The sequence below is a fragment of the Protopterus annectens genome, chromosome 2.part1 (genome assembly GCF_019279795.1).
Source record: "Protopterus annectens isolate FY-2018-M chromosome 2.part1, PAN1.0, whole genome shotgun sequence".
NCBI classification, from domain to species: Eukaryota; Metazoa; Chordata; order Ceratodontiformes; family Protopteridae; genus Protopterus; species Protopterus annectens.
This window is the reverse complement of record NC_056729.1, coordinates 1,475,402,868-1,475,415,360: the sequence shown is the minus strand read 5'-3', so window position 1 is coordinate 1,475,415,360 and position 12,493 is coordinate 1,475,402,868. Positions and strand designations below refer to the sequence as shown.

Genomic DNA, 12,493 nt, shown 5'->3' with positions numbered 1-12,493 from the left:
AGTCAGTGTCTCTTTATTTATTTTTTTTTTATTTTATTTTACATTTGTTGACCGGGCTAGTCTGGCTGGATACATGTCCATTTTCAGCAGAGGCCCGAGGAGAAAAGCTCCACTAAATACTAAGTACATTACATAAAAAATCATTACTCTTAAGAAATAGCAAAAATTGGAAGTCATAAGAACACGCAGAAAGAAAGATAATTTCAAAGAGAAACACATTTACAATATGCTGTTCATTACATATTAGCAATTATACTTAACATATACATAGTTAGATTAGAAGAGTAAAAGGAGGAGAAATGAGACAGGTAGTGAATGAGAAGAGTGAAGGAGAAATAGAGTATGAGAAAAAGGTTAGTCAGGTGTACTGCAGGAACAAAGCCAATGATTTAGGTAGTACAGTTTAATTTTCTGTTTGAATTGTGGCAGGGATGGAGTCAAAGTTATGTCACTAGGTAAGAGATTCCAACTTCTACCTATAGTGTTAGTGAATAGAGAACCACCTGCTGTATTGTTTACCTTTATTGATTTTGTCATGAGTTTACTAGAGGAGCGAAGTGAGTTAAGATTGTTGTAAGGGATTAGAAGTTGAGAGAGTATTGGGGTGTTGTCAGGTAGGTGTAATATGTTGTGGGCTATAGTGAGTTGAGGAATTATTAGGTAGTTTTGAAATTCGAGCCAGCCAAGTTGTTTTAGGTTTATACAGTGGTGGGTCCTAAAGGGGTTACTAGTGGCGAAGCGAGCTATGTTGTTATAGCAGGTTGCAAGTTTGTTAAGATTGATTTTCTTAAGGTTTGTGTAAATGGGGGAAGCATATAGGAGAGTAGATAGGAGATGAGATTGTGCAATTTTGGTTCTAGTTGCTGGGGTTAGAAAAGGTTTGATACGATATAGGGATCCAATTTTTCTGTTAACAATCTTGATGGTGTTGTTAATGTGCTGATCGAAGGAAAGATTATTGTCAATGGTTATTCCTAAGAGTTTAGTAGTTGGATCAGGTGAGATGATAGTGCCATTATTTGAAGAAATGGTAAAGTTTAAAGGGGGGGACCGAGTGGTGGGGGAGAAGAGGAGGAGTTTAGTTTTTTTGGCATTTAGTAGGAGAAACCGTCTAGAAAACCAAGTTTCTACTGTGTTAAAGGTATTTTGGGTCAATGAGCTCAGTTCAGTAGAGGAGGGTGCTGAGCAGATAAGGGTAGAATCATCTGCGTATTGTATGCAGGTAGCTTGTGGGATAGCAGTCTGAAGATCGTTAATAAAGAGGGAGAACAGAAGTGGACCCAGAATGGAGCCCTGGGGAACTCCGATGGAAATAGCCAAGAGTGATGAGATATGGTGTTCCCATATTACTGCTTGTTGTCTGTTGTTAAGATAAGATTTAAACCAGTTAGTGGCTAGTTTATCACAAGAGAGAGATTCAAGAATGTTAATTGAGAGAGAGTGGTTGACCATGTCGAAAGCTTTAGAGAGATCAATGAAAAGAGCGGAAGAGAGAGTATTGTTGTTTCGATTTTTGTCGACAGTATCTACAAAGGATAGAAGGGCAGTGGTGGTACTGTGGTGGGGTCTGAAACCATGCTGGCAGTTTGCTATTATGCTGTGAAGAGAGAGATAGTGTACAAGTTGCTGATGAATACATTTTTCCATGATTTTTGCTAGGGGTGAGAGAAGGGCAATTGGTCTAAAGTTTGAAAGGTCAAGGGAGTTACCACCTTTATGCAGTGGGATAATATAGGAGACTTTCCAGATATCAGGGATGGTTCCTTCTTGGATAGTTCTGTTGATAAGTAAGGATATAGGATATGCAATTTCTTTGGCAGCTTTCTGAAGGAAAAGAGAAGGGAGCTTGTCAGCAGAAGGGGTACAGGGTTTCAGTTTGTGAATGAGTTTGTAGATGAAAGAGGTAGATATAGGTTTTAGAGAGAAGTTGAAAGAGGAGGTAGTTATGTTAGTTGGTATATGAGAGTTGTTAGGGTTCATTTGTTTGGCTAGGGATTGAATAGTTTCAGAGAAAAAAGAGTTGAAGGCATTAGCAGTCTGGAGGAGGGGTTTCTGGGTCAGCATTTAGAGGGGAAGGAGTTTTAGCAGTTCCTGGGGAAGGAAGTCTATTTACTGATGACCAGAACTGTTTAGAGTTGTTAATATGAGTTTCCTGAAGTTTACAGTAGAAGTTTTTCTTGTCAGAGATTATTGATTTTTTCGCTAGATTTCTAAGCTGGCGGAAATTAACTAAATCAGGGTTTTGTCTATCGCATCTCCATTTTGTCCATGCTGTGTTTCTAGCATGCATGAGTATTTAGTATTGGTGGTCAACCACGGGGCAGATTTGGTCTTTACTCTAATAGAGCGTTCTGGAGCATGTGTATCAAGTATTGATAAGAATGTAGTATTAAAGAATAATACTGCTTCCTCCAGGGGAAGTGATTTTAAGCAATTCCATTTACATGCTCTCAGTTCAGCTTTAAAAAGGTCTATGTTAAAATGCTTGACAGATCGAATTAGCCTTGTATTTGGGAGGTTAACATATTCTGATTTTTGTCTAGTAATGTAGGTTAAGCAGTGGTCGCTGATGTCGTCTGGCATAGTACCTACTTTATATTGTTTGTTAGCTTTATTTGTGAGTATCCAGTCTAATATACTCTCTTTCTTACTGGGCTTATTGACTCTTGTAGTTGAGGTAATAGTTTGTGAGAAACCATGTAGGTTAATATGAGAGGAGGGATTGTCAGCATTAATAGTGTTCCAGTCTATGTTAACGTCGCCAAGAATTATGGTTTCTTGGGGGTAGGTGGTAGAAACCCAACTTAGAAAGTCTTCTAATATTGGAATGTTGTTACCTGGGGGAAGATACAAACAAATAATGTAAATGGATTTTTTGGTATTAAGTTGGAGTTTAATAATGATGGCTTCTGTTTTGCTATTTTGGTTTGGGCATGCTGGTTGAGTAGAGATGTTAAGTTGATTTTTGAAAAGTATTGCTACTCCACCACCCTTGCGTTTTAAGCGGTCATGTCTTACTATGTTATAACCTTGAGGTATAATCTCTGAGTCTTTTGTGCCTGGGTTTAGCCAGGTTTCAGAGAGGCAAAGAATGTCAAATGAGTGGATATCTAAGAGGGCATGGATGAAGGGTATTTTCTTATTTATGCTTTGGATGTTAAGGTGTCCTATAAGGAAGTTATTATTGAGGTTAGGTGAGCAGTTTTGGGGAGGTGGTGAGATAGGGCCAGGGTTGGGGTGGATGTCTCCATCTTGTAGGGTAGGATTAGCTAGTTTAGTTAAGTAGTTCCTCTTTTGAATTGTTAGGGTTTTTGTTTTTTTGCTAGATAGTAGGGGGTAGGTAAGGTGATGTTGCCTGTGGAATTTAGATAGAAGATAGCTAGGGGTGGAATTAACATTAGGGTAAGATGTGAAAGTGAGTCTAGTAGAAGTGTGTTTTTGTGAGGAGATAAGATAGTTGTTAAGTGAAATTTCAAAAAAGGTGAGATGGTACGTTGAGAGAAGGGTGGTCATGATTAATACTGAGAGTAAAGGCATAGTTAGTATGTAGGGAGACATAATTTAGTAATCTGAGAAGTGAGGAAGCAGAGAGGAAAGTACAAAGGGGAGAGAAATGAGTGTGGTAAGCAATAGAGGGGGTAGTAAATTTATTTAAAGCAGTTGGTAAATAAGAATGGATTCTATAGGGAAATAGAGAAAGAATGGTGGAGAGGAAAGGGGATGTGTAAAGAGAGAAGTATAAGTAGTGGAGAAAGGTAATAGAAGAGATATGGTCATAGGGCAGAGAAAGAGAAGGGGGGAGTGGAAGGGGTGTGTTAAGGCTAGGCAACAATTTGGCGGGAAGGAGAGTAATAGGATAGGAGGGATAGGGGTGTGGCTATAGAGCTATGAGAGTAGGACCCCTGGGGGTGGGTGGGAATCGGGGGTAGGGTGGGGAGCGGAGTGAGCCCGCAGGGCGAACGGAGCGGGAAGAGCCAAAGAAGAGAGGTTGAGTGGAAAACAATCAGTAAGATGCTGTCTTCCAGATACTGATACATCTGTGGGGCTATCCTCAAGCAGATTTGTTTGCCAACAGTCACAACAGACAGGTAAAGAAATTCTGCTTCAGGACTGATAGAATATAATACCTTCAAGACATATTGTTTTTTTTTTTCTTGAGGATATGTAGCAGGTATTAATTGGAGCAAAGAAATCCACTACTTGAAAATCATATATGGGTAAATTGAAACGGTTTTCTGCCAAACTAAGACTCAGGAACCTTTTAAGTCCCATATGAGGGTTGGGAGGGTGGCCTAATGGTTAAGGTGTTTGCCTTACAAACACAAGGTACAGGGTTTAAGTCTCACAAGGGATAATTGGGCTAGGCTTAAAATGGCTCGCAAGAGCAGTTAGCTTAGTACTAACCTATGAACCTATGAGTTGTCATCGTCTAGCCTTTCTTACTCTTCTATCAAGATTAATCTCTCAGCTGTGTCTTATAGATTCTTAGGCAAGTACTAGGCTAGTTGTCCTTGTGGGCCTTTAATTTCCCTTCCAAAGGTGAGAATCCAGCCCTGTACCTTGTGTCTCTGAAGTAAACACCTTAAGCATTATACCATTACCCAACCCCTATCTATTTATCTGTCCTTAGATTTCCCCTTTCCACCCAACCTCATTTTGGTTTTTGAAAAGGGGTTTTACATATCCTCTGACTTCTTAGGAATGTAATAACTTACACTGTTTCCATTTGAACCTGCTGATGAGGCTGATTTGAAGTTCTTATCTTGGAAAACAGTATTGCTTATTGCTCTGACTTTTGCAAGGTGAGTATTTGAGCTGCAAGCTCTTATGGTGAACCATCTCTAAACAGACAGTTTCTAATGATTGTACCATGCTATTGCATTTTGTTATTCTCACTATGACAAGATACTTCCAGGCAATAATAAACAAATGTTCCAAAACATGCAAGGCCCTATTTTACCAGAGCTCTAGCTGTGTGGCTTTTTTTGGAAATGGGTGGACTCTAGAAATATACTAGAAACAGCTATGTGATCATCTGCGCATAGCTTTATCAAGCACTATAAATTAAATTATATGCCTAGGTTCAGAGCTGGCTTTGGTAAAATTATTCTCTAGGGGCTCTTAGATTCTGCTCCGTCTTCCTCCTCCCTTGCTTTCTATGCTCTGTTATTCATTCCACATAGCTTAAGCTACTGCAGCAATGATCTAATGTTGAACATCATATGGTCCTACCCCCTCTTCTAGACCACTGGTTCGTGTTGACTTTACATCTGAAAGATGCTTATCATGTTCCAATTGCTCCTAACTTCACGTTGAACCTACAAAAGATGATTCTCACATCCTCACAAAGAATTGTCTTCCTGGTGTGTATGATGGACTCAGAAAAATGTATGGCCTTTCTACCAAAAGACTAAGTTTTGACTGCTCAGAACATTTTCAGGGATTTCTCTCTTCATGATGCTACCTCCACAAGAGATTGTATCAAAGTTCTTGCCTTTGTGGCATCAGTGATCCTCATAACAACACTGGCCAGACTTCACATGAAACAGATTCAGTGTTACTTAAAAAATGTTGGACCTATAACCTGCTTTCATTGGAGTTGCAGGTATCAGTGCTGGATTTTGTGAAATGAGAGGTACAGTGGTAAAGGGATCAGATGTCTCTTATTCCAGACCTACTCTTCCGTCTCCAGACCTCAGTTCAATCAGTCCAGACAAACTTGTCCGGTTTTGCTTGGGGAACATTGTCCAGGAGAGTTCTTTTGCAAGGTGAATGGGGTCATGTGGATGCTACAAAGCACATAAACATCAAAGAAATGCTAGCAGTAATTTAGTCATTGTATGTTCTTCACTACTTGTGATCTCCAGATAACCTTTTTATTAGTCACAGACAACACCAAAGTCATGTAGTACCTAAACAAACAAGGGTGTACAAGGTAATACCTTCTTTGCCAGTTGGTAGTGATAGCCTGAGAGCTAGCCCTATAGCATTTTCTGATGCTTCAGGCCTCTTACATTCTGCCAGAGCAAGACATAGTGGCAGACCAGACTAAGCAGATCCGGGACGGACCCTCTTGAGTTGATACTCGTGACAAGGTCTCTCCAGATTTGGTCCTGATGTGGGAAACACTTCAAATAGTTCTGTCCTTTTAAAACAGACATTTGGAAAAATTCAGTTTGAGACATTGTGAAGACTGCCAGCCTAGCCAGATAGAATTTTATAGATAATTCTGTCATTTGTAAATATGAATGTTGAACTACAGACTTGTTTTCTTAATTGAAAGAAAATAGTGTGAAACGGTGAAATATTCATGCTTGTTTTCTTAAATAAAAGAATATGCTGTGAAATGTTGTGCTTCAAAAAAATGTAACAACATTGCCCTCTACTGTAAAGAAAGCTAAGACAAGCATTTCATGTCTGTCCTTTGAAGTTAAAATGACTTCATGTCTGTCCTTTGAAGTTAAATATTCTGAGTCATTCGGTCTGGGCTAGCACATTTTTTCTATTATTTTAACCAAGAGTTAGATTCCTAGATTTAAACATGCAATTGTAGTTTTATTGCTCTGGTTTCTGCCTAGGTGTAAAAGAATGTAGATGCAGTTTCTGTTGGCCTGGGAACCCCAGGGAGTTGTGAAGAATGGTGTAATGTTTATCAAAACTGCAATTTCAATTTAAACAGAGAAAACCAGAGATTATTAAGCATTTTTGTTTTGACCATCCAACTCACAGCACTGTCTTGCGCATATGTAGAATTGTGTTTTCTTTTAGGAATAGCTAGAAACTAGAAAGATTAGACTAAGTGTTTTTCTGTGATGTCAGAACTTTACTACTGTATTATTTTAAGTATTTCTCTGTGATATCTGAACTCTTGACTAGCACCGTGTACGAAGTATTATCTTGTGTTTTTATTATTTATTATTAAATATTTTAAAACCTTTCAACTGTGGCTGTTTTGTGTAGAGATAAGTTAAGCTTTAAGAGTACATTGCATGTGTATAAGGATCCTGTACCAAGTCACTCTAATAAGCCTTGACTGTTTAGTTATACTACCAATTGGATAATAATATTGCAGAGTAATAATTGGACACCCTTTTAAGGGCCTTTGAGTAGCCGATAATTATTAGCTAGGTGATGGCAGGATTTCTACAGTATATTCTGGGTAAAGGGGGAACAGCTGGAGAACCTGTGCCAGCCTTCCCCAGAAGTGTCTGTGTGGTTGTATAAACTTATCTCAAAGTGTGTGTGTGTGTGTGTGTGTGTGTGTGTGTGTGTGTGTGTGTGTGTGTGTGTGTGTGTGTGTGTGTGTCAGCTACTTGGGCAGGGACACAAAGCACTGGTTGGACAGAGAGGGTGCTGGAGATTTTATCTTGTCCAGCTGGCTGAGATCTGGACCCTATAGCTGTGCCAGTGGGGAGTCTTATTTGGGACCTGGAGAGCAAGGATGCAACCAGCCCTGGACTGTGATCTCTGTGTGCTCTTAAGGGAAAATCACTTTACTGTGTGTATTTGTTATCCTTTTCTCATATATGAGATACCCTCTCTGGTGTTAGTGGTGAGGACTGAGGCTCCTTGATTGCTGGGCCAGGGCACAGGTGTCACAGATATCCTAGTAGCCAAACTTGCAGGACATAAGCATTTTGGATCCTTTATGTATTTCCAACCTTTCCACTGATACCCAAGATACTTCTGAAAATTTAGAAAGATTTACAAAAGATCATTATGGTGACCCCCTTTTGGCCCAGCAAAATTTGTTTTACCTTTTAATGGAATTGGCCAAGGACAATTACCACAAGCTTCCTCACACTATGGAACTGCTCACAAACTATCAGGGGCAACTGGTGCACCCCAGCTTAAAAGAAATGCAGCTGGGAGCCTGGATGATATCTTGATACATTTTAGGCAATTGTTACATGATGATGTGCAGCAAGTATTGAAGGAGGCAAGAAAACCTGCAACTAGAACCTTTTATGCTTACAAGTGGAAGAGGTTTACTAAGTGGTGCCTAGCCTGAATCAGAAGGACCAGTATGCTGTCTCTCCCTCTAGTTTTCAAATATTTGTGTGAGCTTCTCAAAGATGGCTTATCTTATGCATCTATCAAGGTGCACCTTGCAGCTATCTCAGCTTGTCTGCTCATGGATTTCCATCTTTTATCAGTTATCTTGGTCAAACATTTTATGACAGGAGTGTTGCACTTGAGCCCCTGTCAAAAGCAAATTTTTCCTCCTTAAGATTGCAGCTTTGTTCTTGCAAAATTGACTTTATCTCCTTTTGAACCTACCTTTCAGGCTAATTTGAAGTTCATCATATGGAAAACTGTTTTTCTTATTGCTCTGACAGCTACAGGGTGAGTCTTTCAGCTGTAAGCTTTCGTGGTGGCCAACCACTAGGAAAGGATTGTTTTATGCACTGTCCTTCTTTCATACCAAAAATAGTTTCTAAATTTACCCTGAATCTAGCCATCCATCTCACAGTTTCCTTTTCAGAACCTACAAACAAGGGAGAGAGAATTTCTCATACCTTGGATATGCATAGGCAGCTCTGGTACTACCTTGACTGAACTAAACCCTCCAGGAAACCTGAACAGACATGGAAGTTTGTAATGCTCTGTTATATCACTTGTTCATTGCCAGATTGATGAGTGCTTTCACGGCATTTTACCTTGAAAGCGCTCACCCTAATAAATAATTTTTTATGTTTTATCTAAGTTGGTTTTATTTGATATTTTGAGTTACAATTCTGCCTGCAGGAGCACCACATTGGTGTGTTATATACAATTTTATTTGTTCTTAAAAGTGCTCATAGGAAAATACAGTAAAATATGACATTTTTCAGATGTTTTATCCACGTTTTTTTAAAACTTATCCCAAATATTTAATAATAATACCCATTTGTTAACTAGGGAAGTCCACAATCCCTTTTCAGGGATGACCCGAAATTAATATCTGGTTATATGATTTGCTAAGTATCACACAGTAGGCAAATGAGAGCCAAGAGAATCAAACCCTTTACCATAGCAACTACAGCTCACAGCCTTAACAATCTGCACCAAATGCTAGATGTAGATATTGGAATTTTTTCATTATCTATTTGCAGCTATGTAATTCTTTTATTATTTTAATTTTGTCTTCTCACTTTCATTTTAGTTAGACAAATGTTCAAATCTCAAAAGTGTGAAGTAGTTTAACCTTTTTACTTTCACTTCATTGTTTAAGGAAACAGGATTTTGATTTTGTGCTGTAGTATACTGGTAATTTATTAAAACTAATTGATTGGATAGGTGTCTCTATCAGAAGCAGTGATGCATTTTTTTTCTTAAGATTTTGGTTAAGAAGTAAGGATATTTTTTGTCTCCTAAGTTTCTGGATGAGAATTGGTGGTGCATTTCTTTTCCTCTCACTCTACAGTCCAGCACTCCACACTTTGTACTTAGGTTCATAGGTTCATAGGTTGGTACTAGGCTATCAACCCTAGGGCCTATACAAGCCTAACCATAGCAATTCCCTGGCTATTTCTTCCCACATTATTTACTTTCCTGGACCCCTGTCTAGCAGGGCGACTGACGTGATCCCTGGGGTGAATTTCCTTTCTCCCATCCAATCGTCAAGGTTCCTCTTGAAGAGGTCCAAAGAGGCACTCTGCTTGACATGTATGAGCAATCTATTCCAGAGTCTGGGGAGTCTCTGGGTCAGGAACCTATCCCTCCAGCATGTTTTGTTTATTGTGATGACAAGGTTTAGATCCCTGGAGCATGTAGCTCTGAGGGATTGGGATTTCTTTAAGTGTAGCATGTCCAACAGCTCTGGGTTTGACATGGCCTTGTATGTTAAGCAGAGATCGCCTCTGAGTAGACGATATGCGACAGAGTATAGCTGGAGTTTTTTAAGGCGGTCAGCGTAGGGCATCTGCTTTAGGCCTGTGATTCTTTTAGTGAGGCATTTCTGAGGCCTTTCCAGTTGTTGCAGATGTCTTGAGAGGTACATACCAAATGGGGCGTTGTATTCTATAATGGGTCTAATGAGGGATGAGTACAGTGGGACAATGACCTCCTTTTTTCTGGATGAAAACTTAACTGCATCCCTATGCATTGCACTCTTTGCAGCTTGTCAGAGGTTAGAATTTAGTTTGCTATATCAGCATTCTGTAGAAATGTGATTAATTATAAAGGTTTTTTTTTATTCAGATCAAGAAGAATATGAGCTCTTTTCAGACCAAAGAGGTCTTTGTAACCTATACCTGAAAAACAAGCTCCAGGACAAAACTCATCAGTAGATATGCCTGTATCTAAACTCAATACAACAAAAGTATCCAACTCAAAGGAATCACTCAAATTTAAAGGAAAGAGTTGATGAGGAAAATTTTCCATATGGGGATTTGTAGCTTAATAAATCTGTTTTTATTTGCTTTTTGTGTTTCTTTTTAGGATTTTGACATTGGAAAGGTGTACAAAAAGAAAGTAACCCTGATAAATGCTTCCTATGGTGTTAGCTTCTGCAGACTGGTGGGTGTCAGCCAGCATCTCAAGGACTTCATCACTGTTCAGTGAGTAATCAAATTACATGAAAGAAGAGAGAGCATAATGTCAAAATAAATAAATACATCAATTGATTAATTAAATACTTTCATAATATATACTACTTTATCTTATTTTCTTGTTGTGGCCAAGTATGCCACAGAGTAATGAGAATACTACATCCTGTTTAGTTGTTGATACAACAGTCCAAAGAATTAGTCATGATGGATATTACTGATTTATACCCACACAACTAATCAGATGGCAAACTGAAAAGAAATGATTATATTCTTAATTTTGTTTTGGAACATTTGTTTATGCAGCCTGTGTGGCTTATGGTATGCTTACTGCTTTACATTTCTCCTACTTCAAAAGTATATGTATATGTTTGTGTGTGTGTCTGTGTGTATGTGTATATATATATATATATATATATATATATATATATATATACACGCACACACACACATATATATATATATATATATATATATATATACACACACACACACATATATATATATATATATATATATATATATATATATATGGATCACCTTCAGATGCCCGAAATCGCGTTTCGCCGACACACTAATCACCGACACCAAAAGACCGACAACGAAAAATACCGACAATGCAAAACACCGAAAACCATTACACCAACACACTACACGTAAACAACACAGTACACTACATAAAATATCCCTAACCCAAACCCTAACCCTAAGGTCCGACACTACCGCACACTTACCCTACCTGCACCCTAACCCTAACTCACTTACCCACCACTAAACCCACAGTCCCTCACTATCGCATACACACCCTACCTGCACCCTAACCCTAACTCACTTAACCCACCCCTAAACCCACAGTCCCTCACTATCGCACACTTACCTATCCGCTCCCTAACACTAAATCCCTCACTCTATCGCACACTTACAGAGTCCGTCGGATTCTCACCTTGTCGGTCATCTGAGTTGTCGGTGTTTTCGTCCCGTCGGATTCCGTGTCGGCGAAACGCGTTGTCGGGCATCTGAAGGTGACCCATATATATATATATATATATATATATATATATATATATATATATATGTGTGTGTGTGTGTATCTGATGTTGTCATTTTTCATTTTATCTTCAATGTATTTTTTCAGTTCTGAGCATCAGAACCAACTCAGCCATTACTATAGTTCACACTGGCCAAAAACTCATGAAATTTAGCCTTACCCAGAGTGTTCCTCTCCCAGTTACCTCAGATCTCTTTTGCTGCTTTCCCTCATAGATGCATTCACCATCACTCCCGAGCTAAGTAAAAATTGCAATATATTTTTTTCTGTTATTTCACTCTGGTAGTATCTCTCTTTGTTAGTCGCTTCCTTTAAAATCCTACCCACTGTTATTTCTGTCTTGTCTGACATTTTCCTGTCCCTTCCTTTCCTTATTTACATGTTGGTGTAATCTTCTCTGTCATCGCTGATAGATTCTGTTATGTCTGTCTTGTCTGAACTTTTTCTCTTTGTACATTTCCTTATTTACATGTTGGTGTAATCTTCTCTATAACCTTTGACAGATTTTATCCCCTTGTCTTAATTTTCTTGATTCTCTTGCTGTAAAAAAAGGCTTTCTGTTTACTGTTTGATAGTGTGTGAATGTGTGCACAAGTGTCTTAGTTAACTGCTTTTCCTTTTTTCGCCTTTGCTGACTTCTTTTTGTTCATCTCCATGGCAGATAAACCAAAGGTCCCATCTGGTTTCAAACGATGCCAGAAATGTGGACACAAAATACTGATGTTGGATAATCACCATTTATGTGTCTATTGCTTAGGCCCTGTCCATTTGCAAGAAGACTGTTCCATATGTCATGGTTTCAGTCACAGGACACTTGTGGAAAGGAAAAAACAAGTTAATCTTAACTAGACAAAACAAGGAGCCAGACTGATGTATCCTCCCCTTCTTTTTCATCGTCATCCTCAAAAATTTCAAA

At 38.8% G+C, this 12,493-nt stretch overlaps 1 protein-coding gene across 2 annotated transcripts in view; it reads left to right on the top strand.

Moving 5' to 3' along the window:
- CFAP74 (cilia and flagella associated protein 74) overlaps nt 1-12,493 on the top strand; it is a 3,161,205-nt gene that overhangs the window by 1,134,125 nt on the left and 2,014,587 nt on the right. For both annotated transcript variants that reach the window (XM_044062943.1, XM_044062944.1), the window contains exon 13: nt 10,423-10,541. In XM_044062943.1, coding sequence (XP_043918878.1) covers nt 10,423-10,541 — 119 coding nt within the window. The remainder of the gene's footprint in view (nt 1-10,422; nt 10,542-12,493) is intronic.